Source organism: Nyctibius grandis, chromosome 4, assembly GCF_013368605.1.
Source record: "Nyctibius grandis isolate bNycGra1 chromosome 4, bNycGra1.pri, whole genome shotgun sequence".
NCBI lineage: Eukaryota > Metazoa > Chordata > Aves > Nyctibiiformes > Nyctibiidae > Nyctibius > Nyctibius grandis.
In genome coordinates this window covers 46409100-46436407 of record NC_090661.1, presented here as the reverse complement: position 1 = coordinate 46436407, position 27308 = coordinate 46409100, and the positions used below count along the sequence as shown (strand labels likewise).

At 52.0% G+C, this 27308-nt stretch overlaps 1 protein-coding gene across 1 annotated transcript; it reads right to left on the bottom strand.

Annotated features, from left to right (window-relative positions):
- Positions 1-1938: 1938 nt before the first annotated feature.
- VSX2 (visual system homeobox 2) lies at positions 1939-26221 on the bottom strand. The gene is made up of 5 exons (XM_068399939.1): positions 25792-26221; positions 24447-24531; positions 21426-21549; positions 3328-3508; positions 1939-2267 (listed from the first exon to the last, which is right to left on the bottom strand). The coding sequence occupies exons 1-5, from the start codon at positions 26219-26221 to the stop codon at positions 1939-1941; spliced, it is 1149 nt and encodes a 382-aa protein (XP_068256040.1).
- Between the last annotated feature and the right edge of the window lie 1087 nt (positions 26222-27308).

Here is a 27308-nt window from a genome sequence, read left to right as displayed (position 1 = left end):
ATTAGCAGGGCACACAAATCTCAGCCCCTCCTCTGATAACTCAATACGGGCTCCCGCTGCTCTCAAATTGCAGCTTGCCTTGATGGAAATCCCTGTCGGTGCCCTTCCTTCTGAACAAGCTCCCTCTGCTCCTCAGGCCAGCCAGGCCCTGCATCCCGCTCCTGGCAGAGGGGGTGAGCCTGCCCGAAGGTCTGCCCGGCTCTCTAACACCAGGACACCTGTGATGTGGGGTGACCCAAAGCACCAGGGCTGTTCTGGATGCTGAAGCGGCTTGTTCTCTGACCTGTTGCATGCCATCATGCCTAACTTCAGCCCCAGGTACAAGCACATCCCCTTCAGCTTTGCCTTTCACCACAAAGGGAAAGCAGCACCTAAGGCCTATCTTCTCTATGCCTGGGTGGAGAGGAAGATGCAGACCTCTCTCTGTGCTGCTTTGAAGCTCCCACCTCCCTCTGGCTATGGCCTGATGTCCAAACCCCTCTCAGCTCTGGCTGAATTCACCCTCCTTGAACATGGGTGACTGGACTCATACACAGTATTCCAGTTTAGTTTTATTCTTGTTCATATCTTTACAGAAAATCACACATAAATCACAGATGCTGGATGACTAGAAGTTGTTACCGTTCCATATCTCAAACACCTCAATACTGAGTTCTTTTCTCACTGTATATACATTATTTACACACCATGGTCTATCATCTAACACGTCAAATGACCAGGGGACAAAGACAAACAGGGGCTGGATGGAGAGGCTTAATCTTTGACAGAAGAAAAACAGTAGCTCTGGGGAAAGGGTACTCACAACTGAAAACAGGACAGAAAGGGTTTCCTGGAAGTCACTGTCCTACGGCCTTCAGGGGGGGAATAGTGCCTTACTGGGATGGGAAAGTGATGGTACCATTGAGCAGGTTTGGCTGCATGGGTGTGTATGCTGGTGTGGGGCCAGCTGGGAGATATATGTACACATCATGGGGTGTATCGGGGTGGATCTGCATGGCTGTTGTTCCCTTTAACACTCGGAGGGCAAGCTGGACAAATTTAATTCAATAAATACATTGGGTGGATGTTGTTATCTTGCCTGAAATAATGTATTCGGTAAATAAATTCACTGTTCAGTCCCTCCACAGGGGTGCAAGAGGCTCCACAGGCTTTGGCTTTTGGGGCAGAGCCAGACCCGGCTGTGGTGGCCAGCCCTGTGGGAGCCAGCAGTGTGGGCTGGGGTCACCTCGAGGTGCCAGGTGGGACCAGGGTGTCGTGCCCATGGGGTAAACCTGCCTCTCCCTGCCAAATGGAGGCAAAACTCAACCACCCCAAAGCTGCAGCCCCTTCCTGGCAGACCGCAGCGCCGGGCAGGCAGAGAAGGGTGGAAGGTGCAAACCACCCTGGACAGAGAGTTGCCATTTCACGCAAACGCTGCCATGGGCTTGTCCCACTGCAGCCTGGGCCAGAGGCAGAAGTGATGGCTGGGGGAAGGCAGCAGGTCTGCCTGGGGCATGGCAGGACAGGGTGCCAGGGGAAGAGGCCCAGGCAGCACTGGGGAGAGACATGCACCAAGGTGGGGCATGGCGGCAGGGGACAGGCTTGCTCCAGGATGGCAGATGGGGTCTGGGGCTGGAGCAAGAGGAGGGATCCCCAGAGCTAGTCATGAGGTCAGAGGGACCCAGAGCCTTGGTGTCCTCTCAGGTGGCGATGATGATGGGACGCTTCCCGGTCCCCCAAAAGGAAGGGGTTGGGGGTGTGAGGAAGACCCAGCGAGGCAGAGGAGCGAGGGGCAGGGGAGCAGGCGAGGGGCACCCCTGCCAGGCAGCCCCAAACGCAGAGACTGGGGCCCCACTCCCCAGGCAGGGGCAGCCAGGGGGACCTGGTGGTCCGAGGGCGGCTGTGGCCCCCGGAGGACACAGTGTCTGTCAGGGCTGGCTTCTGCCGCCTCTTCCCCCCCTAGATCAGCTTCTCCTTTTGCGACGAGTTCGACTTCTCCGTCTGTCTCTCATCCTCTGCCACCGCTGCCTCCTCCGCTGCCTCTGTCTTCCTGCCTGGGGCTGGGGTGTCCCCAGCGATGGTCCCCAGGACTTTGGTGCTGTGCTCCTGAGCTTTGGCCCTGAGGGCGGCAATGCTGTTTTCTCTCAGTTCCTCCTGGGAAATGGTGGTTTTGGGATGTGGGCCCCTCTCTTCCTTGTCATCCTTGTCAAGCTTGGGCAGGGCCTGGCGCTCCACCTCCGTCTTCCTCCCCGCCTCAGCCGCTGCCTCCAGAGACTTTTTGTGCATCCCTAAAAAGAATTGTTGGTATTCGGGTTTAGAAAAGCGCCTGGGCATGGGAAAGCCATCTTGAACTGAAAACAGCAAAGATAAAGAGAGGCCAGAATTAAGGAAAAGCAGAAACCCTTGCTTCACGCAGCAGTCACGGCGAGCCGCTCGCTCTGGCCCCCGCGCCGGGGCAGCCCAGGCAAGGCAGCTGCCTGCTGGGGCAGCCTGGGCCAGGCATTTGTGGCCTCGGGGCTGCCCCAAAAGCTCTGTAATTACTCTCCCTTCCATTTCTCTCTGTGAACCTAAAGCTAACTTGTCCCCGCATGGGGATGAGGGTCTCGGACAGCAACACAGTTGCCAGAGCTTCACTGAGGCTGGGGAGGGAGAGCCCCCATTGCCTATTCCTGTATCAACCCACTCCTCACACAACCCACCCCTCTGCCTCTGTCAGTTTCACACAGATAGAAGGACAGGACAGCCCCTCGTCAAGATGCCAGACACTAGCTTTGGGGCAGAACCAGCCTGAAAGGTCAGAAAGCGGGAAGCGAAGAGCAGGAGCATGGTAGGGTCGTTGCTACCTCCGTGTCTGCACAGAAAACCAAGCAAAACCAGGCAGAAATGCAACTCCTGCAGGTGCCAAGAGCAGGAGGAGGCAGAAGCATGTTCCTTCTGGGACTTGGGGCAAGGAAGAGTGCATTTGGGGGTGCCGGCACCCCACACAGCTTCACAGAGCTGGGGGGAGTCAGACCAGGATGACCTCCTGCCTTGGGCAAGGGTTGGAGCCCCTGTTCCAGGGCTGGGCACGAGGGATGCTCACACCACTGAGCTGAAGGATAACACCAGCCTGCCCTGACCAGATCCTACAGGTCAGGAATAAAGGACCAGCAGGGATTTGGGATGAGTGGTCAGACCCTATTGATGAGGGCCATTGGGGGACGGGGTTTGGAGGGCAGCAGGGCAGGGGGACCTTGCCCCGCCGCCCTCCACCCATGTTTTTGCCACGGCTCCAGTTTGTTTCTCACATCCCTCCCTGCTTTGCCTTGACCCACTCGCCATCCCCCACGAAGGTGGCTGCTCTCTTACCCAGGAGCCAAGGGGCGCAGGACTCCATGATGCCATCCTTGGCAGACTTGAGGATGGACTCGGGCAGCGGGATGGAGTGACGCACCATGGCACCGTAGAGCCCGTACTCAGCCATCACGCTGCTCCTGCCCCAGCACTTCTCCCTCTTCCGCCATTTGGCCCGGCGGTTCTGGAACCAAACCTGGGGCGGGTGACAAGGAGGAACATGGGTTTTTGGGGGGAGAAGGTGTGTCAGTCCCCTTCCCACATGGGAACACACGTGTGCTTGTGCAGCAGGATGAAGGCAGACTTGTGGATGCTCATCCCAAAAGCACTGCAACCTCTTCCCCCATGCAGCAGCCGCCGGATGTCTCTCCCTCCCTCCCTTGCAGGAGCAGCGAGGGCCAAGCGTGAGAGCAGGTCCTATCCCTCTCTGCAGGATGTAATTAATTTGCCATCGCGTTGTCTTTTTCTAGTGGCTTTTGGCTCTCGTGACTGGGATTTTCTTTCATTATTTACTGGGTGTCTGAGCTGTGGTGCGGGGCTGCGGTGCCTGCAGGGAGGGCTGGGATGGGGGCGGATGCTCGGGAGAGGCGGGAGAAGGGGTAAGCTGATCTGTGCACTTCGCCCTGAATTCCCAGTTTGAAAAGCCCCTCATCTTCTCAGAAAATTGGCAGAATAATCTCTGAGCTCTGACCTGTGGGGCAGCAAGCAGAGTGGTGGGTGGCGATGCCGGAGAGGGGGGGAATGCTCGCAGAAATCTATTAGCGCTCTCTCTCCGATTTCCATTCCTCTTGTCTCCCTCACCCTCCTCCCTCCCCGGCTCCCCTTCCTTCCCACCGAGCAGAGGCATCAGCTTTAGATGAAAAATTGCTCGAGGTCTATTCAGAAGGAGGCAAAGGAAGAGTCAGCCCCAGGGGCAGCCCAGGCCTGATTGAAAAATAAGTTAATTTCAGTTTGAATCGATGGGCCTCAGGCACTGAAATATCACGGGAAATTAAAGCAGCTGGTCCCCAGGGAACCACGCCATTGACCCGCGCTAATTAATGCCACGGAGTTACCAGGCCCTCTCAGAGAGGCAGCCCCTCCCTCCCCGCAGACACCCCAAACACCTCCTCATTTAACTAATTAGACTCTCAGAAAATTGGGTGTTAATTTGTTTAGGATTTTTTTTCTTTTCTTTTTTTTTCCCTCCCTTTCCCAGAAAGTACACGGCAGAATGGAAATGAATGGCGGGGTCTCGCTGGCAGATGGATGCTCGGGGTCACTCTGCAATCTTCTCTGACTTGATTGCTTGATTAGGTCGTTAGCACATTAAAAAAAAAAATTGCTTGCCGTCTGGCGCTGGCCTGATGAGTGGGATGAGGCGGGAATCGCCTGGGTAATTTATCTTTTTATACTGCAAAGAATTTGATTTCAATCTGCAGATATATGGAGGTGCCTTTGACACCTGTTTAACGTTACAGAGCTGACAGCTTAACCCTCTCTTGTCCCCACCACCCATAGCCTTGGGGGAGCTCGGGCTGCAGTGGGGAGCACTGGGGGACTGGGGCAGACCCGCAGCTCTGCCGTGGGGAGCACGAGGCTGATGCTGCAGAGTGATGTCCTGCTCTCAGCTGGCAAGGCAAGCTCTCCTCTTCCACCTGTGCAGAAGGGAACTGCCCAGCGCTGAAGCCTTCTGGGGACAGAGCTGCAGGGTGGGCGGGTGGCTTGCCAGTGCTGGTGACAGCCAGCCTTGGCTGCTCCTGGCCCCACAGGGAGCTCTGCGGGGTGGCTGGGGTGGTGGTCCCAGCCGCTGTGATCCCAGCTTCTCCCAGCAGAAGACACTCTGTGCATGTCAGAGGAGATTTTACAGCCAGGCTGCTTCGCCACACGTCACCTCCTCTGCATGATAAACAGTCTGATTTACACTTTTGTACTGCCGATGTGTAACCCCTGGACCATGGATGGCTGTGAATCCACTGGGGCCTGAGCAAGGGCCGTCAGCAGTGCACATCTTCCTCTCTCCGCGCGCTCCGCCATGCCTGTGACACATGGGTTTGCTCGGTGGAGCAGTCAGCAGGATGCTGGCAGGGTCTCTCACTCCAGACCACCGCTCCTCCCACTCCCAGAGCAGAGCTCAAGGGACCGGCTCGCTCCCTCTCCAGCCTCAGCACAAACCCCTGTGGTTCCTTCTCACCCACCGGACCAAGGCTGTGGGGCAGCCACCCCAACACCTCCATGCTGCAAGGGGGCAGCTCGACCCAGCAGGACCAGGAGAGGGATCCTGCCTGTTCTGCCCTGGATAAACCAGTACAGTGACATCCCTCGCCGCCGCAGAGCTCCTCCCTGTCTCCCTTGGCTTCAGGGAGAAATTCCTGCGCAACCCAAGGGATGGCACCTGCAAATTTGCCTTGGTTTGGGGATGCAGTGACACCTTCCCTTGTATCCAAAGTGGCTTGCAGGGCCTCGCTCTGTACAGCTATGTTTGTCACCAGTTGCCACACCTGGGATCTCAGCCAGGAACAGGTTTTTCCATCAAATAACAAGAGGGCAACTTTTTAAACTCCTCTCAATCCAATTTTACCCAGGTGCCTCCTCACCAATGCTTTTACCATGCCTCTCTCCCACCTTGATGCCCCAAACATCTTCTCCCCTGCCTCATGCTCCCCTGCCCTTCTCCTTGGCCAGGTCTCAGATGCCCCAGCACTGCCCACTGCCATGGGGCATCCCCTTGCCCACGGCAGGGCCACACAAACACGGGAGCCAGCAGAAGCTTTGCCAGCTGGCAGCCCAATTTTGACTAGAGCCGGTGGAAAATTTTCAATCAAAAAATGCTGATTCAATCGCACAGGAAAAACTGCATCCAGCCAGTGGAAGAGCAATCAAAATTATCTATGGTTTTCTTCTGAATGTTGTATTTTGATCTCGGCTGCGAGGACATGCAAAATCTATGTCTAAAGCCAAATGGGAAAATCAAAATAACATCCACACCTTAGTAAGATCATTCTGAGATTTCCCAAACCAATTTTTGTCATTTGATGAGAACTTCCTCTTGGTTTCGACTTGGAAAAAGGAAAGTTTGAAATCCCATAATTTCTAGTGGAACAGAAGTCAGGAGGACTGGCCCTTTTGCTTTAATACCAGGAGCCATATTTTTATCTCAGGAATGAAGTCAAGTGAAGTTAATGATGCTCAATACTGAATATTGCTGGGATGAGAACCCAGCCCAGCACCTCTGCCACAAGCCCCTCCAGAGCAGCATGGAGGAAAGAGCTCCAGCACAGCACTGGCAGCCCCCACACCATTTCAGATCAGCAGAATTATTCCCTGTGGCTCGTTCTCAGGATTTTGCCCTCATTCAGATGGCTCCATCAGTGGGACTTTCTTCTGGGACAAGATCTCACTGCTTTCTTCGGCTTTCTTGATGTGTTACCAAAATTTTCCTGTGCCTTGATTCTGAGCAGAATTACGCACCGGTTTTAGTAATTCTGAGCGTTTTTTGGCTGTGTTGGTACATCAGCCACAACTTGTGAATATTTATTATTGGCACCACACTTTTCCTCCCTTGACTGGGGAGGGTTTCACCCTTACACTTCCATTCACTTGCGGTTTTGGTATTCCATGATTTCTTTGGCTGCAGTCGTCTTTGCTTGGAGATATTTGCTCTACAACTTCCTCTGGCTCTGTAAAATTCAGCCTGCTTCAAGCAATGTTTAGGTTTGTCTACGTTTGGTCTTGCCCCTTCCCATCACATGGGTCAGCTCAGCTTTGTGAAATGCTTTATTGAGGTGGCTGTGTACCACACACCTTCCTTCTCACTTGCTTTCCTCTGGTTCTCCGTTGCACAGCCCAGGGTATGGTGAAAAGATTGTGTTTGCGCTTCCACACTTTACAAGCAGTGGTGAAAACCCCTGATTAATTTTAGACTGAAGCACATCAGACGTTTGTGTAAAGCTATGACAATCTGATGCACAGAGGTGTGTTTTGGAGCAATGTGCTACACCTTAAGATGATTTACAGCTTTTTATTGTCACGTGAGCACACTCTGTGAAGGATAGGGAGCTTGTTCCAGGAACTCTATCCTCAAAAAATGGACAACAGAGTAAAGAGGACAGGTGTGTCTTGCTACCCAGAGGATGTGTTAGCATCCAAGTTCAGCCCATGCAGGCACACTTGCTGTTTAGCAGCCCAAAGCCCTCTCCTGGGCTGCTCCTGAGGCCCCACAAGTGCTGCCTTTGGCACACCAAGGGCTGGAGCTGGGGTAGTGACTGCCCTGGCTGAGCTGGGGGCAGCAGCAAAGCACTCCTCTGACAAGGCTGCCAGACACCCTCCATGCACTGGCAGCAGGACAAGACAATGCTCACTTCACAGCGTGCGCTGCAAGTTGGATATGCCTGTGCACCCTGCAGAAACTGCAGGCTCTTCCATATGCATCGGTTGGTCCTCCAGGCAAAGAAAAGCTACAAGACTAAAACCCAACACCTTGCAAAACCTGCCCTCAATATGAAACAGGCAAATAGGGAGTGGTAACACAACACCTTGCTCAGAGAGGATCTGCCCATCAACTCAATCCCCATCATTTGGTCAGAGCTGAGAATCACACACTCTCTTAACCCCACTGGGCAGGTCACACTGATACTGCCTCCTCCAAAAGCAGCCACAGCCTGTGATCCAAGACAGCAGCAAACGCCAGCACCTTCAGTGTCATCTCCTGGATGCTTGTTCCACATGCCTGTCCTTCTTAGGCCCCCTTATCAAAACCAACAGTACTGCAAAGCCTCATAAACAGGGATGTTTGTAACCCCAGTCATCATCTAATTCTCACCCTGAGTGCCCACTGCCCAAAGCAGTAAAAGCAGAGGCACCCTGCGCTGCGCTGCAGGGTTGCAGTGTTTCAGAGTCAAGACTGGCAAGGTTATTCCTGCCACTTTCCCCCTGTGAATCACAAATGATGACCAACACTTCTTCAGATTATTGATGATGCAGAAGAGCAAATTGTAGTAGAAGAAAACTCTCATTTTGCAAAGGGACGTGAGACTCAACATGTCCTTGTTATCCGCATTCATCATACTAGTTAGTTTGTTTACTTGATCAGCTTCTGAAGCATTGTCTGCTGGAGAGAAATCTCCCAGAAGTTAGCCATGAACCACGAATCTGAATTAGCAAAGCAATATTTTAAGGCATCTAGGGTGTTACTGTGTATTGTTTCTGTATTGTTTCAACCTAAAATTTTCACTGGTTACACTCACTTTCTTGGCTCCTGCTTTCCAAGCTGGGGCACACAGACGGGAGAATTGGTAGCGACCAATTTTGTCTTTCTAATAAAATAATGTTATATTGCCTGCCCAAGCATTCCTCATCCCTTAAAGGAAAATTCCAGGCTCCATAATGGTGAATTTTTGCTTCACCAAGTTTCACATACTGCCTTTGACATAGCACTTCAAACAGGGGGCTTTCACGTAACGAGCCTTATGGAGCACAAGGCGGTCCCAGACCAAAGCAGTGCACGCTGAAACGTCCGCTAGATGGCCAGGAGCAGTGCACCTCCCCACGGGCACAGACACACAGACACACAGACACACAGACACACAGACATACACAGGCACAGACATACAGACACACAGACACAGATGCACAGGCACAGACACACAGGCACAGAGACACACACACACAGAGGCACAGGCACAGGCACAGACACACAGGCACAGACACACAGACACAGGCACAGACACAGGCACACAGGCACAGAGACACACACACACAGGCACAGACACAGATACAGATACACAGGCACAGACGCACAGGCACAGACGCACACAGAGGCACAGACACACAGACACACAGGCACAGACACAGACACACAGGCACAGACACATAGACACACCAGCACTCGCCCCACCAGCACAAGCCCTTGGCAGGTCACAGGGAGCAGCTGCGCACAGCTGTTGGCAAACCAGAAACTGAGGCAAGGGACAAACTCCCAAGTTCCCCCAGCAGCAACACTGAGACCATCTCCCTCGTCCCATTTTACCCTGTCTTATTTGCTCTCTGACAAGTCCCCTGGCACAAACCTTCAGCTTAGGGAGCCTGACTATCGCTCTGTAAGATCCCTGCAAAGAAGCTATTTCTCCTACTGAGCTCTTCATGCCAGGACACAGCAGAGAAACCCTGTCCTGCCCCAGCCAGGCAGCCTGGGAGCTTTCTGGACTTCTCGTGTGTCATTGCCTTGGGTTGTAATCTGCTGTCATGGTCCCACCTGACATCATGGTGCTGATGGCTTTCTGACCCAGCACACTCATGTCCATCCAGCACCGTGCTCTTCTGGGGATCCAGCCATCTCGGGCTGACCCCTGCAGAAGCTGACTTCCCACGTTCATCCACCAGACCTCTTCCCTCTGTGGCATTTACTGCTGTGGGAAACACCCAGGCAACACCAACACCCTGTACTTGCCCATGTCCCTTTCCCCACCACGCTGCTCTGGACTGATCCTGTCACCTCACTGTACACACAGTGAAGCCTTGCATACTCTGGCATGGAGAAGCTCTGTTTCTCAGTGCAAGTGCTTCACACCTCTACCCACATACTGGTTCCTCCTCTCCTTGACTAGAAAAGCCTGGTTGAGCCCACTCTCCCCCTTGCAGCAGAATGCTGCTCCTAAAGTCATGCCCAACGGCATACCTGGCACTTCCCCGCTTGGAGCCCTTTGGTGGGTCCAGCTGCAGATCAGAGAGTACCCCCAGCTCACCTCCACACTCGGCGCCCTGCTGCTGTCTCAGCACCCAGTTCCTTCTCACAACTACACACCTCCCTTTCTACCTTCTTACTTTCCAACTCAAACCTCTACAATGAGAGTAGTCAAAATTAAAACCTCTTCTGAAAAAACATCCATGTCCTCACCCTCATATCAGACAGGGCTGGTGGCCCTGGCCAGGTCCAATATGAGGATGTGAGCACTGCAAAGAACAGCCTCCTATCTTCCTCATAGCATGTCCCCATCTGCACTCATGGGCTCTGGGGCTTTATAATAAATTGCCACAAGAATGTAAGCTCTGACGGAGTCCTGGGGCTTCCCTGAAACCCTTCCATGTACTGATCCCCCCAAGAAAGTTTCCTGTGCCCAGGCTGCTGGTGGAGACTGCACCACTTGTGTAAGCCTGGAAATGGTTTATTGCTGTCTTTTCAAATGCAATATCAAAATTATTGGCACTGTTTATGACGACATCACTTTCTATGGCTGGTGTAAAGTGAGTATGAAGTTAAATGAGAGCAGTAAAGGTTGCACACGGGCTGCATGGCTGATCGCAAGACTCATCCCTCCTCTTACTGAACACTAGGAAAGAGCTTTCTGAGCTCATGTTAGAAAGAGTAATCCCTGTACATGGCATGGTAAAAGCCCTTCCTGGTAATAGCTGGAGTCGTGTCCAACCCACTCGGCTAACAGGTCATCATGAAATCATAGAATGGTTTGAGTTGGAAGGAACCTTAAAGAACATCTAGTTCCAACCCCCCTGCCACAGGCAGGGACACCTTTCCACTAGATCAGGTTGCTCAAAGCCCCATCCAACCTGGCCTTGAACTCTTCCAGGAAGGGGCATCCACAACTTCCCTGGGCAGCCTGTTCCAGTGTCTCCCCACCCTCACAGTAAAGAATTTCTTCCTAATATCTAATCTAAATCTACCCTCTTTCAGTTTAAAACCATTCCCCCTTGTCCTGTCACTACTTGCCCTTGTAAAAAGCCCCTCTCCCCCTTTCCTGTTGTCCCCCTTCAGGTACTGGAAGGCTGCTATAAGGTCTCCCTGGAGCGTTCTCTTCTCCAGGCTGAACAACCAGGTCCAACCAGATGTACTGAGATGAACTGTGAGACAGTACTCATCCCTCTTGAGCAAAGACATGATGGTTCATCCAAGCTTGGGTTTCCTCTAAGCTAACCTGGCACAAGGCACACATTGAATACGGGCTCAATACAGCACCCAGCAAAAGTGTACATGCTGTTACCATGCCAGCAGTCCTGCAGGCCACACCTGCCTCTGAATCCCGCTCCTAAAAGCACTACGTGGGCCATGTATAGCTACTTGTTGCAATTTTTCTAACTTATGCAGCCAAAGCTGTAAAATCCCTCTTGACCAGGGAACATGTCTTAAACTGTGTTCCCTTGGCAAATCTGGGGGTTTCACGTGGCCTTGCCACCTCATGTGGTGACATGTTTTCTCACTTGTTGCATGTAACCTTCAAAAAGTGGAGAACTTCATCAGGTGCAGGGCTCCCATCTTCCCCAGAGAAGAACAAGTGTGCTCACGATGTGCATCAGGGTCATGGGTGTACGACAGACACAGGAAAGCTAGCAAGGGTGCACCCATCGTCCTAGTCCACACAAACCCACAGATACATTTATCATTGACACAAAGGGTGACACTGCACAGAGCATCCATCCTTTGGGTGCTCACAATGCCTGGCTCTGCTAACAAAGCTGATATCCTGCTGTGTAAGTTCGTTTTGCTTCCTTTTTCCCTGCTAAAACTGCCCTGCAGTTCCTATGGCACAGAGGAAACGTTAGCATAGGTCTTTGTAAACATCCATATGCAACACACTCTGTGAACATACATGAACACACCATATTATCACCTTCATGTTAGAGCAAGGACAGTCAGGGCAGTCGGAGGAGAAATGGCATGTTCCCATCCATGACGCCTTCCAATGGGCACTAAAATCAGAGCTTGGGATGCCAGCCTTCCTCAGAGGCTGCGGAGCACTGCCTGTTCTCTGGGGCTGCTCCTTGCATGCCAGAAGCAGCTGCATGTTGCTCTTTCCTTTATCAGTACACAGAGAGCAAAGGGCAAAGATGTGCTCTGGCCTTCTCCAGAAAAAACATAGGACCCCGAGGCTGTGCATCAGCATGAGACAGTGTTTGCAGCACTACTTGGTGCCCACTGCTTCCCAAGATAAGGCTCAAGCCCATCCCAGCATGCATGGGAACAGCCCACAAAGTCCCTCCTGAGGACTACAGCACAGGCTCACCAATGCACAGGAACTCTTGGGCCATGGAAGCAGTAGCTGGAAGATACCTACTGCAACATGTTATATATTGTAAAATGTTGTAACACGTTGTAGGAAGTTTCCATGCAGCAGCTTGGACTGAGCACCAAAAGGAGAAAGTTTCAGTCCTTTACAGTCTTCTCTTAGGAAGATACATGGAAAGGACAGTGTTTGCAATTCCCTGCCTCATGCAATAAGATATCTAACCACCAAACCTCAGCAAATCCTTCACCAGGCTCTCTTGAATCTGGGGAAGGAGGAGAACCACCAGAACCAAAGAGCAGGCCAGAACAGCGGTCTGTCCCCTGACCACCACCCAAGAGGTCAGGACTGGCAATTATGTTGGCTGCACTAGGGGTGGCCCTTCAGAGCTCTACTCCTACCAAGTGTCTGCTCCTGGCTCTACCTGTTCCTCAGCTCAGTGTGCCCTTCACCTTCTTTGTGTAACTCATGACTCTAGGAGTTTTCATACGACACACCTTATAGCTGCAGAAGACTCGTGTTTCAGGCACTTGCCACTGCTGTGCCACTGACGCCTACAGCCAACATTGTCAGGTTGGGCTAGTGCACAGCACAGCTAGTGCACAGCACAGCTCATGGTGTGACCCACAGAGCTGGCAACATGCAACCTGCTCGTGGATGCTGCTTGCACCAGGGCAGCACATTCAAGCTCATCAGGGCATCCCAGGTATGCCCCATGCTTGGTTCACCCAGGCTAAGATCTCCCAGGCAGGGATCCTCCCTCAGTTGTCACTCAGCCACTGAAGCCTTGATCTCAGTCATGGGCATCTTATAAGCTCAACAAGTTGATCCAATCAACTAACAAATGACAGGGCAGACTGTAGTGACAGTCATGGGGGACACCGAGTTGGAAGGATGGCAGTGAAGCCAGAGATACGAAGGGACCTAGAGATATCAGAAACACCTGCTGAACATAAAACAAGTTATCTTGGAATGGACATCACTGGCATGCCGGCTAAGAGCGGTGACCAGCACAGATACTCATCGTGTACATTTACATGGATGGGTTGGCTACATCCTTCCAAGGTGTTGTTTCCCAACAACACTCACAGTTCAGACTCCCTCCGGGTGATCCAAACAGTGCCCTTGGAGAGGAAAGGGTGGCATGGATGAGAAGGTATTCCTGCCAGCAGCATACCCTGCAGACCCTATGGCTGCAAGTGAGCCAGAGCTTCCCAGAGGCATGGGTGGGCAGCCTGGCAGCACTGGCCTGGCTGAACACCACCGGTACGGGCTAACCCAGCCTGGCAAAGTGCTGCCGCTTATCTGAATTGTAGCAGGTCAGCTCCAACAGTCAGGCAGGAGTCAGTCAGCAAGTTACTTCTAGATCATGGAGGGGACATAATCCTCATATTTATGAATGCACAACATGCGTGCCATGGGCCTTTATATTAGTCACAGGAAGGTGCCCAGGTATAAGCCATGCTTCACTTGCATTCTCTTGCTATGAATTTGGAGAGAAAGCTGCAGCTGAAAGCTCTAGTAACTACAGCCAACGTTTCAGCCCCGCCTTTGTTCAGGCAGTTGGGAACCTAATAGAAACCCACTGAAACAGAAAGTAGGGAGGACACCATGCTTCCCACACCAGGCAGGTCCTAAACTGAACATTGCTTGCTGCTCTCAGGGCAGTGCTGCTCAGAGTAGACAGAAGAGCACCTACTGCTTTCTTGCATTTCTGATGAAGGTGGTCTCTGGAAGCCACCATTGCTGTAGGATATTGTAGCAACAGTTTGTTCTCCAGCTCAGCTTCTCTTTTCTGCTCCACAGAAGGACCTGCCAGCCTCGCATGTAGGGAGATCAGGGTCATCTGTATGTCTGTTGAGGACCAGACTTCTCAACAGCTTGGTGCATGAGGCAGATGGTAGTATTTTTTTATATTTCTGCACAGGCCTGTGCAAAACCTGGCTCGCAGAATACCCACAAAGAAGGACAATGAAAGGCAGAGAAGGTTCGTGCTGCCAGAGAAGAATGAAAAGAACTTGTTGAGATCTGTCAGGGTAAAAGATAAACAGTACGGAGAAAAATAGATCCATTAAGAAATAAAGGGGAGAGTAAATTAACTGGGTCTCTGAAGTGCCCATGTTATTGAACTGTTAAAAAAATCTCTATTCAAAGCCAGGTAAGGAGGAAAACTTTATGATAAAAGGTCATTAAAGGAAAACCTGAGCACACAACCATCGGCTGCTCCCTCTGCCAGGCATCCTAAGGCTGAAGGGGAATTAACTATTGAACTTGCTGGGCTGCCCAATTATTTTTTAAAAAATCAGTTGTGGAAAACTGCAGCAGTATCAGAGGAGAGAAAAGAAAGTTCACCATCAAAAGAAGGAGTAAATGCAAGTGTTCCCAGCACACAGATCTACGGTAGCGTTTCCAGAAGAGTTTAAGTGATCGAGAAACCACAGTGCCTAGGCTAGCTCAGGAAAGTGTTACCCTTAAACTACCGTTGTTAGGAGAATAGGGGAATAAATGCGAGGAAGGCAGTCTGAGTTGTCACAGCCTGGCATTAAGCCTGCAGAGCCATTCCTCATTCTCCTGGTCACAACGGGGAAAGTCCTTGCCAAGGCACTCCACAGCAATGGGCTACAGCATATTTTGTTGCCTCTCTTTCCTCTTGCAGGAGGCTTAAGTGCCCCAACACCCGAAGGTATCTGACCCTCAGTGATGGTCTCTCCAAACCATGGAAAGAACAAGGAAGGAGCTGTCACTGCAAAGCCCCATCTCCCTCACGATACTGCGGAGGAGCACACCAAAACCACACTGTGGTTATGCTGTGACAGCCATAAACATCTTGCAAGGAACAGAGCAAAAGGCAAGGACAGGCAAGTTTGATTTTATTTGTTTTTCTGTCCCATTTAGAAAATTGGTCTGTGGCTGAAGCAACTCAGTGTCTGAACACAGGGGGATAAAGTGGTACCTGGGTATACAAAATATTCATACCTCTATACCTCCATCTCTGTACTAAAAAAACACCTTTTAAACTGCACCTAAAGCCCAGCTGTACCAGGGTAAATCCCACAAGCTGGGCAGGCAACCTGCATGGTCTAGCGACAAGCAGGGAAGTCCTCACTTCACAGGAAGCTGAAGAGATGTTCCTGGCCCTCCATTCTCCTTCCTGTCTCCTGCCTCATTTTTTTTCCTCTGTCCAAAGACATGCAGTGTAAGACTTTTCAGCACATAATCCCTTTGGGAAGGCTTGCCTGGGCCCCTGCGCTCACCCATCACCCAGCCCCTCTGTTTACAGCTATGGTAATTAACTTGTAGATGAAGTTCCAGCACGTGGACTGAAAATGGGCCATAGAGAAAGGGTAATGAAAACACTCCATTACAGAAAGGGCCAAATTAAACAACTCTTAATTGAAAAATGGAAATTAATATGAATTTAGATCAACTAAACAAGCATGTTATTGAAGAGGCAGCAAAGTGGATGAACTCCTCACATACCAATGAAAGACATGGAGGCACAGACACACCATACGCCATGAGAAACACTCATAACAATATTCTCACCAAGTCAGTAAGTTTGATTAGTTTTATTACTCTCATTTGTACACTTCCTACATTTCTAAAAGCATAGGGGATGTTAATGATTCTTATCTGGTATCACACTGCTGTGGCTTGCCCCAGTGCTCAGGAATTATTGGCAAAGGTAGCCAGCACTACCTGCTCATCTCTATTTCATGATTAACTTCTTGCAGGGTCCTTAAAAAAAAAAAGAAGGTTTTGAAATGGTTGGCTCAGACAGCAGCAACGCTTTCAGCTTCTCCATCACCTCAGTAATCTACCTCCAACCACCCTGATCACTCTGGTAATTTCCCTCCAGCTACATGATCTCCGTGACTGTGCCGTAAAGAGATACAGGTGGGCACCCTCTGGCACTGTGCCTAGTGCTGGCCTTTCTCGCTTCTAAGCAAGAGAGTCACACAAACTTTTAGCAGGAATAGACAGGTCCTCACTTATTGGAGTAATAGCGACAAGCATAAGCTTAGAAAAACCACCACTACCACTACTTTCTGCAGCACTAAGAAATCCCTTGGTGGCCATTCCAGGCACAGGTTCAGGAAAGGTCAGCAACTGCATGGAGCAATCCTCCCCGTTCCACACTGACACCGTGGGATTAGGACTACAATTCAAGGCTCTGCAGCAAGCAGGAATAGCTGGCAGGAGGGGGAGAAGCCAGGGCTGCTAAAGCTGCATAAAGCCAATTTTTCCTTCACACTTTCTATTGTGTTTCTTGAGGGGACTCTGTGGGTTCACTCCTGAGCTCCTGCTCAGTGCAATGCAGGTTCCTCAGGCCTTTCCAAATTACATTCACCTCTAAATACAGAACGTTTTTGCAAAACTGAAGCAAGGTAAGCCTCTTGTTCTGGAAAAATACTCTTGGTACGAATGATTCCCTCCAGACGACCACCCCTCCTGATTCCTTCATCCCTATTCACTCCTCAAGGGCTACACAGTGATACTGAAACGTGTTAATCTGATAGCAGTGAAAACAATACATTTTCAATTAGAGTTTTAGTTGGCTTTGTTTTGGTTTTTGGCAAAATTGACCTCTTAGCTGCCTGACAAAGCTTGCTGGATACATAGACAATCCCCACTCCTCACACATGGCACCAGCGTCTCCTTGGGGTTCCTTTTGCTTACAATTTTATTTGTCCCAAAATTCTTCATTCACGTAATTACTATACAATCATTTAACAATCGGAACTGACAATTTTTAGCACTTTTATTCTCTTTTTTTAATCTATTAGTTCCCTTAGAAGGTGAATCTAGTGTCCCCACAACGGCAGTCAGGATCTTATTTTTCGGAAATACTGAACTGATTAATCGATTTATTTGATCAGCAGGAGACATACTGTAATGACAAACATACACAGTCATTTCAATAATCCCAAATCAAACTGTTACTGAATTTTAATATTGTAAATACTGGTGTTTAAAGTTTGTAACTGTCACATACTAATAAATTCAATAGCGATAACATCTAAAATCTACATGTTACACTTAAGAATATCTGTTATGAGAAAGACACTGATTTAAGTCAGGTGTCAGAATACCTGTCAGCTTGAGGCCGTTTTGAATACTTCAAGTTGTCTATTAAGGATATAATTCCCCTCATGGATCTACTTACCTCACCTATATTTTACAGAGAGGTCTGGGTTTATTCTAGTAGCAGCACTTCAACTCTTCTGAATATTCTTTCAAATACATTCATTAATGTAGTCTTTTTCAAGTATCTTGCAAAATGGCCATAGTGACATCTGGTCTGACTTGTGCAAAGTGTCTCACTGGAAAAACTGAATTCTTTTCCCATGTTGCCTGATGTGAGGATGCTCATGTTCCTTCTAGGAGCAGCCAGCTCAATACAGGAGGAACAGGCATTCAATGTGAAAGAGTGCTGCCTTGAAAAAAAATACACATTCTCTTTCTCATCTTCTCTTTACATGGAGGATTTGAATATTTTTTCCTGAATTCAATGTTCTCTCAAACCAATAACTTTCTTGGCCTCTGATGGCTATTTGTAGTGTTCTGCTGAAGCTTTTACATGCAAGCAGTTCCCTTATATCCTTCTCTCAATTGCACTGTTTGAATTTCACTTTCATATTGAATTTCATAGGTGATTTACTTTCTCTTTGACTACTACCTCCTGAGAAATAATTCCATGAATGAAAATAAGGGGTAGATATCACTCTTAGGTGTGGATCCAGTGGGAACTCACATGAAATGCTGTGAAAGCCCACAGCATGTGATGTTCACAACAATCTCAGAAAACACTTTCATTAATGACCTGCAAGAGGGAGAGAACAATGTGGAAAGATGGGAGGAACTGAAAGCTACAATGAAAATGCAAAAATGTAGATCTCCCTTGAGCAGTTAGAAACTCATGCAAGGAAAAAAAAACATAAGATGACATGAAATTATAAATATCATGAAGAAGGGAATAAAGATTCATTGTCAGGTGACTCTTCCAAGGGGCATTAAATTATGCTAATAGATTCAAAGCAGGATTTACTTCACTTGTGTAGTTCTGCTGCAGAACTCCTTGCCATGGGATGTTAAGATATTTACATGTGTTCAAAATCCCAGGAGGCTGTCAAAATACTCAGTAAGTATCACCAGATATCTGCCCTGCTCTCATACTCTTCTCTAACATCCAGCTCTTGCCAGTGTCAGAGCTGGTAGGGCCGTTATTATGCATGTTAGCCAAAGTTAATAAAATGCCATATGAAACAGAACACTGAAGGGAAAAGCCTGAGGATAAAAAAAAATCTGTCTAAAAAAAGCTTGAAGTGACTGAACTAGATAAACAGAAATAGCTACGGAAGCAAGTAGACCAGTGCTAACTCGAGGTGCCTTTCTGCAAGGACTCAGAAGTCCAGCTGAACTGGTGAGAACACAGCCGGTGTGCAGCTGTAGGCATGTGGTCCCTTATCTCCAGGAAGACCGACAGGCAGGATGGGCTTCGCAGAAGAACCACCACATGATTAAAAGACTAGCGTGTCATTTATGAAGAATTATTTAAGAAAAGATCTTCACAGCTTGCTTAAGCAATGATGAAAACCAAAAGTGACAGCCAGGAAAAGAAATAGCTTAGATTTATTTAAAGAGTGTGAACATCATAACAAGGGGGAAAGAATTGGGCTCATACAAAAGGGGCTAAAGTTGAAAAGGAACATGAGGTAAAATATCAAGAAGCATAACCAAGGTTGGGAATTATCTTGTCATGGCTTGTGACACAAAAAAAAAAAAGCATGTACAAGGAAACTTCACAGGATATGTGGTAAGGCACAATCGGGTGCTGACCCCTTGGAAAGATCAGGGGGAACTAACACATCTCCCCCATCAGCAGTGGTCAGGACTCCTACGTGACCCCAACGCTCACCCTGGTGCGGTGCTCATGCTCTCACACAACAGATGCCACAGAAATTCTGCTGTTTCTCATGATTTCTCCTTTCATTATGAGCAAAAGTGTCACTCACAAGCACTTTGTCCTGGAATGCTTGTGCCATTAGCAACACCTGATGTTCAGAACACCCACACAACAGGGTGCTTCTGCTGTCCAAGTCTAACCGAATCTCTAGGGCAGAGATATGACAGTAAGGAGCACTCCTCGGTTTAAAAACTCAGCAGCACAGGAAGAGCTGGCAGTTGTTTATTAGCCAGCTGCAGAATGACATGCGGGCAGCAAGTCAGTGAGAGCTGAAATGTTACCCAGTATCACACTTCCAAACCAGGTAAAACACCGAGTCTCAGAACTAGAAGGATGCTCCAGATGCTGAAGCAGTACATGCAATGCCCAGCTCTGCATTGTCTGCCATAACATCTCCTTCCACCTCAGCCCTGGCCACAGGACAAATGGTGCCTTTGCAGTTCAACATACACTATGCCACTAGATGAACCTCTTCCTTGAAAAGACCCTCTATGGGAAATCAAAGGACCTTCTTTCCAAACCAGCATCAAACGGTGGGTGCAGGCAACACTAAACTCCCAAGAGGACTCTCCTGGAGTCATACATGGAGAAATTACCCTCCATCCAGCTTGCTCTCTCTAGAGGCAAAGCATCAGGGCCTGTTGCTCAGAGCAAAATCCTAATGCGTCAGGTAGGATTTCAGATGATGGCCTATTATTTCCGAAGACCGCTGGAAACCCTGTCAGAACACAGGTGATCTACAAGCTGTTAGGTCAGCATGAGTGAGTTCTGCCAGCACAACAGGATAAGAAGCACAATCTGCTTTTACAAAAATGTCACTCTTGATTGAGCACAAGAATGAGGGCAGTGAGGGGGGCTTAGGACTGAGGGAAAAAGGGCTGCACTTTTGTTTGGGAGGATCTCCCTGTCCCTGTGCAGGGTCATATCTCAGCAGCTTCCAGCATCAGTGTTATCTTGCTAAGTGCCCTCTGAGCTACCTTCCAAATCCACAAGGGAGCAAGAGCACAGGCTGAAGGAACAGATCGGCAAGTGCTGGGCATGCATGAGGAGGGACTGAGCAGAAGAGGAACCGGGGAAACCGGACCTTCTCAACACCATGTGGCACTCAGGCCAATGCCTCTTGCAGAAACTGCTATGCACCAGCCACAGAGGCAGCCGCTGCCAGTGTGTGTGGGACCAGGCCAGTTTAAGCCACAGCCAGCCGAGAAACATCACCTGCACCAGCACAAATGGGTTCAGGACGTGGCCATTACATCCCTGTGCCTTGTGCAGCAACCTACTGGGAGCAAGGCATGGGGAGGACGGAGGCAGCAGAAGCTGCTGGTGTCCACCCTTGTGAACTTCATGTTTGGTCTGTCCACGCACATTGTGCTTCCCACGCTGTACACAGCATCTGTAACTCTTCTCCAGCTTTTTGGGCTGTAACGATTGCTGACGTACTGGCTGCACACTGAAGGCTGGTGCTGGCACAACCCTGCGGCTCAGGCTGCTCCTTACCGCCGGAGGATTCACCACACAGTGACAATACTCCACACCACCTCATTCCGCCTCCTCACGGTGGCACGATAGCACTGGCATGCAATCAAACCCCAAACATTAAAAATCATTTAAAAAAATTATCCCCAGAAATTTCAGGGAAGCTTCACTTGAGAACGCAAATGCAGCGCATGTGCAGAGATGGTGCAAACACCTCACTGAGACTCACCCATCATTCCCACACTGTGGTCCTAGCTGCCTGTGACGTCCCTGCACATTCTCCTGCACCCAAAGGAGCAGAGATGAGCTCTTTCCCTCCCACACTGCCCACCCAAACCTAGTCTCCAGGAAGCTTTCTTCTTGCCTATACCACCAAGACCTTGAAACGCTGAGGTCCTTCCTTGCACACCAGTTCCCCATCAATGACTTAGGATTCTCTCTGTTATACACACCCCGAATCACCGGTACAACTTGCCATGTACAGCACATGTTCACATACAAACACCAAATACGAAGCTGCCAAGAACAGCTACCTACTCATTGAGAGCACGGGAGTGGACAGCTTGGGGAGGTTTATTCAGAGCAATGTCAGCCTTCCCATGCTGCTACCTTTTCCTCAGGGAGGTATGAACATGGCTGAGAGGGGCAGGATAAGGGGGTCCGAGAGATATGATTACCTGTATCCTGTCTTCTGGCAACTCTGTTTTCATGGCCAACATCTCTCTAGCATATACGTCAGGATAGTGGGCCTCATTGAAGGCCTTTTCCAGCTCCTCCAGTTGGTAAGATGTGAAGATTGTCCTGAGGGGAGTAAAACTCTTTGATCAAAAAGCATAAGAAGCAGCAGCAAAGATGATGAAGAGTCAGAGAAATGGACACAGAAGCTATGGAATCCTGGGTGACTTTATAACGCATAGCTTTTCCCCCCATCTCCTGTGTTTCTGTGCACAAAAGGTCAAGTGCCAGGGTGAAAGGAGAACCAGAAAATGCCAGAAGACAGCGCTTTAAACAGTTACAAATCACCTTCCCTTTAGGGACTTCCCCCTGGAGATGGTCCCTCCCCAGCAGATAGCACCCACAACCAGCAGCGATGGCAGATGCTCAGCGATCTCAGACCCTGCTGCCACTTGTGAGGATCCTGGGGGTGTCCCTATCCATCACCCCTCCTCTGACAGTAGAGTGCACCCACCCCTGACCTGGCTTAAAACCACCTCCTTTCTCCTCTTGCATCCAGAGGCTTCTTAACCCTTTGATAGCCACACTGAGATAAAGCAGCATCCCCTCTGCAGCCCATCGGGAGAGGTGCTGAGCCCTTCCCCAGCTGCTGGTCCTCAGCCTCTTCAATCTCCACGAGCAAATAATCCTCCCCCAGAGCCCCAGTCCTCGGATGAATCCTCCAAAGGTTTTATCCACTCTGCTCCCCACTGCTTTTCACCAGTCCTTCCATAGGAGAGCCTGTGCCAGCTCCCTTCTTCTGCCTTTACCCTGGTTGCTTCCACTCCGATATCCCATTAGTTGCTCTCTGCCAGTTTGCATTACCCCATTATCCTCTGGAAATCCTCCTGGACCGCCCTGGGCGGGCAGCAGCCCAACCTGCCTCTGCGCAGACAGTTCTCAGCTCGGGACAACCAGATTGAAAAATCAGCAGCTGGAAAGCCGAGAAGGATGAAAGTCCTTCTCCAGGGGATGGATGAGAGGTCTCGGACCACTTCCAGTCCCCAGAGGGTTAAAACTCCCACCCTCCAACCCACCGGTATACAAAACACAATTTTCAATAAAAACTAACAACACTCCAATGGCAAAAAAAAAAAAAAGAAAAAACCCCAAACCAACGAATTGCAGCCTTTGTTCAAAGTAAACGTATAAATATATTATCAAACTAAGAAACACATAGCTCCCAGAAGGGGGAAGGAAAGAGGAAAACAAAGTATTTATCTAAAATACAGCCGAATTTCAGAAAAGCCCTACAATTCCAGAGAGCACAAGCAGAAATTCTCAGAAATATCCTCCGCTATTCAGAATCGTAAGGATTCCACCAGATCAATAACATTACTAACAAAAGCAGCATGCAAATGCAAGGGACCTGCCTGCAATCACATCTGTCTTTAAATTCACTCCTAAATCCATTCTCTTTTCAAACAGTGTTCCTTCAGTTCCGACAAATCTGTGAACTCCAGGGATAGCAGAGGCACATTAACTCATGCATTTTCTCTCTCTGGGACCACAGGAAAAATTATTGCAATTTTGACCCAGCTTAGATTTCAAGCATTCCGCTCCACCCTCCTCTGACCAGAGCGCCGAAGCCCAGCCAGGCTCACTGGCGGGAGGGCTTTGCCTAACATTCAGCTGAAGTTTTCCCCTTGTAGCTCTCGTCCCTGGGTAGCCCCCGTCTCTTCTGCAACACACAAGACACTCTCCCTTTTGCGTTTCTATCCTGCAGATATCTGCAGACTCTTGGCCTGTCATCTCCAAGCCCGTTCCTGGCACAATTAAGAGGTCTTAACCATTTAGCACGGAATATACAACTACAGCTAAATGTTGCAGCTTTGTTTCTGTCTAGAACTGAAAATAAAACAAATCTGAATTCCGTTTCTTCTCTCCCACCCAGACCATGCCCTGTACACCAGTCCCTGCTGTGTTTTCACCAAGCCCTGACCGGTCCACAAAGAAAATGAACCCGTATTTACTCCAGAGCACCCAAACTGGGGTCATTTGCCTGGGGAGGGGCCCCGGGTTTGGGATGAGCCCTCCAGACCAGCCTCCTGTTGCACGAATAGCAGGACATCTCCTGGGATAGTCCGTCTCCTTCCACCCTTCATCCTGTTAAGTTTTCACTGGGGCATCTTTTAATCCACCCTTCCTGCATCGTGGCAGGATTGATTTAATTATTCCTAAATCACCCTCGGTGGATGGTGTCTGGCCTTCCTTTGTCCTGACTCTCTGGCCACAGCAATGCCAGAACCCAGCACGGGATTTTTCGTTTCTGTTTATATGGCGCAGACAATCCAGCTCCATTTTAACTGTGGGAGAAGTCAGGGAAAGTCTGTTAGCCTGACCTTTCCCGAGGGGAAACCAAATCCCCCCGGATCTCCCAAAGTGGATCTTCGTTTCCTTAAGCAATTCTCCAGCCTTCTTCAGCTTCTCTGCAGGCTGTGTCTGATTCCCAACTATTAAATCTATTGGCAAAACATTTATTTGTAAGTATTAAAATATTTAAATCATTGATAGAAATTGTCCCTTGCCGATAGCCAGTATTAAAATTGGTATATGCGGAGCAGGGAACGGTTTTGATTATTTAACTGCTTCAGTTTCAGACAGGGTGACGATTTTTTTCCCCCTGAACACCGGTGATCCGCATGCCGTCCAGATGCTCACGGGCCGCTCGGGTTTGCGGCTCGGGATACCTGGGTCCGCAGTCAGAAAGATGAAAAAAAATGACACCTGTGGCCGATCCCCCCGCACCCTATAGGCACGTCCCCAAATCCGATTTATTTTGGACGGGGAGAAAGGAAAAAGGAAAGGGCCCGAGGGAGAAGCCGCAGGGGCGCCGGGGCTCTCCGGCGGCCGGTGCCGGGAGGAGTATTTCGCTCCGGACTGGAGCGGGGCGGGAGAGGGTCGGGCCCGCCGGGGCTCGCCGGTGGCCGGTGCCCTGGGGAGGGGGGTGGCGGGAGCCGGCGGGGTGGCGGCCGCTCGCTTACCTGTGCCGCCTCTTCTTTCGTTTCTTGCTCTGGTTTAGGGAGGATTTGGACATTTTGCGGTCGCTGGAGGAGACATCCTCGGAATCTGCGGAGAGACAGGCAGCGGCCGTGGGCTGGGGCTCACCCCCGCCGGGGACACCCGGGCAGGGCCGGGCCCGGCGGCTCCGCTCCCTCCGGCGGCTCAGACCGAAGGTTTCGTTGCGATCGGGCCGCGGACGGGGCCCGCTGCCGGCCGCTCCCTCCAGCCCGGCGCGGCCCCAGCCCCGGCCCCAGCGCTGCTCCCGGACCCGGTCCCGGTCCGGACGGCTCGGGGCGATCCAGCCCCGCCGGGGAAGGCGCCGGGCCGGGACTGGGCTCTCGCTCTCCCCTCTCTGCCCCGGAGTCGTTTGCTGGGGCTGCTGTTGTCGCGCTGCTGAAATGCAGAGCCCGGCAAGCACAACAAAACCGTAGGAAAACGGGAGAGCTGCAGCCCCCTCCCCGCGGCCGGGCACCCGCGGCCTCCTGCCCCAGCCCGGGGATCCCGGGGATCCCCGCAGAAACACCGGAGGGGGCAGGGAAAAATTGAGGTTTATGGAGCTACCAGGAAAAATATCCCGGGAAGAGACGGTGTCTGCCCGCCGTCCCCAGCTCCCCGGGGGTACCCGGGCCGGGGGTTGTTAAGGGCAGGGCGGCACCGCCTTTGCCCAGAAGGAGCAGCCGGGGGACGGTACCGGGACCCGCATTTCGATGCGGGCCGCTGTCCTCCGCAGCGGCCGCGGCTGGCCCCGCGCTCCGGCCCCGTTCCTGCCCCCGGCGCCTCGCCACCCGCCCGGCCCGGGCGCCGCGCTGCCCGGCGGGCCGTGCTGCAGGCGGGGGCGGCGGACACCGCCCGGGCCGGGCACCGCGTCGGACGGCTCCGGCCGGAGGAGGCTGGGGGTCGCCGCCGGGGCCGGGCGCTGCTGCCTGCCGCTGTGGGGGGAACCCGAGGCGGCCTGGGAGCGGGGCCTGCGGGTAGGGTTGCAGGCGGCTGCTGCCGTCTAGGAAAAAGATGCCGAGTGGCCCCTAATTCCCCGACAACGAGTTGGGGCCGCCGGGGCCGCGGCGGGGCCGCTCCACCAGGGCTCCGCGTATCCTCGGGTCAGGCATCCCCGGCCGCGCCATCACACGGCGGCCGCAGCCCCGGACGGGGGGGGAACACCGTCCGGCTCGCCCGCCCTTCTCCTCCTCCTCGGACCGAAACGAAATCGCCTTCCCGCTGCCGAACATGGGGCCTCCCGCCGGGGCGCGGTGTGCCGGAGGCTGCCGGGGGCGGGCGGCGGCGCTGGCGGGGTGCGGCGGGGTCCCCGGGGGCCAGGGACGTGCTTACCTGAGCTGGCCGTCTGGCTGCTGTCCAGCTGCCCGGGAGCCCGGGCCAGGGGCTGCAGGTGGACGCTCTGGGGGTCGGAGAGCACCTCCAGGAAGGTGGGCTGGGTGTAGAAGCCGGGGATGCCGCCGGCCCCCAGCAGCCCCATGCCCACGCCGCCCACCCCGGCGGGGCTGAGCACGGAGCGGGCCGCCAGCAGGTGCCCGGCGGGCAGCGAGTCCAGGGCGGCCCGAGGGTGCGACGGTGGCTCCTTGTTCAAGCCCAGGATCTCCTGGATGCCGAAGCCGGTGCAGCGGGGAGGGGTGGGCCCGGAGCTGGGCTTGGCCCCCGCCGCGGGGGGCGGCGGAGGCGGCGGCGGGGCGGCGGCCGCGCCGTCGGGCTTGGGTTTACCGGGCAGGCTGGGGGCCAGCGCCGCGCCCGCTTTGCCCGTCATGCTGCGGCCGGCGGTCCCTGGTGCCCGCTCCGGGAATGCCGGGGAGCCCCCGGCTCAGGCCCCTTTTATCCGCCCAGCCGGGAGCCCGAGCGGGGTCAGAGCCGCGCAGCCAATCACAGGGGCCAGCCGCGATTAGGGATGCCAAAAAGCCGGCACCGGCGGCGGCGGGGCCGCTGCTCGGCGGGCTGCGGCCGGTGCCGGCCGGTGGGCTGGGGCCGCCGCCCGCCCCCGCGCCGAGAGAGGCCGCCCCGGCGGGGCAGGCCCCGGCCCCGCTGCGCCTCCAGCCACGCTGGAGGAGGTGGGGTGAGGGAGGGATGGAGGCAGCCGTACTTGCATGAACACGGCTCCAGCCTGGCCGTGCACGGCGTGGGGCACCGGCCTTTCTGAGATAAATATGTAGTCAGCAGAGAAATAAGGGTGCGCGGGGGCAACCTAAGGATTAAAGCCAAGCAGTGTTCCTTGAAAGCGTAGAGCTGGAAGCATTGTATGTTGGAGAAACATCTGGCTTCACACCATCAAATGTGGTGAAATAGTTGCTCGGACTTTCTAGACACCCCTGCGCATGAGCACGGCTTCTGAGCCCCACAGTTCTTCAGTAACTGGGAGCGCCTTTCACCACCCATGGGCAAGGTACCACACACCTCATCCCTGCCAGTCCTACCCCAACCGAAGACATTAAACTAAGAGAAAGCCTAAGGCATCCCCTGTTTCACTCAACCTGAGAGAACAGCTCCATTACAGCATGTACCTTGACAGTGGTGAATAGTCCACAGTGTGGCTCCTAAAGTCTGCTCATGGGGGCCAGTAAATCAGTGGGACACCAAGCTGGGGCTGGGGCTGCAGCTCCAGATCAGCATGAAAAGCCCATCTTCCACCTCAGCTTCGATGGGAAGCAGCTGCCCGTTCCTCCTCTTCTCAGCTTTGCAGGCCTCTGGGGTGGTCCATCAGGCCAAACGGCTCCCATCTTCCTGTGAAGGGAAGGCTATCCTGGTCTCTGGAAGAGGCTCTGCAGTGCCCAGTGCGTGACAGCACAGCGAGGGCTGGGAACTGCCTCTGAAATTGGTGGGATCTGTCCGGGATGGCCACA

Coding starts and splice junctions, on each gene's coding strand:
- VSX2 (XM_068399939.1), bottom strand. CDS start 26,221: ATGACGGGCAAAGCGGGCGCGGCGCTGGCCCCCAGCCTGCCCGGTAAA. Junction 3,509..21,425: donor TGCCAGAAGACAGGATACAG/GTAATCATATCT, acceptor CACCCGCCCCAG/GTTTGGTTCCAGAACCGCCG. Junction 2,268..3,327: donor CTGCGCCCCTTGGCTCCTGG/GTAAGAGAGCAG, acceptor AATTCTTTTTAG/GGATGCACAAAAAGTCTCTG.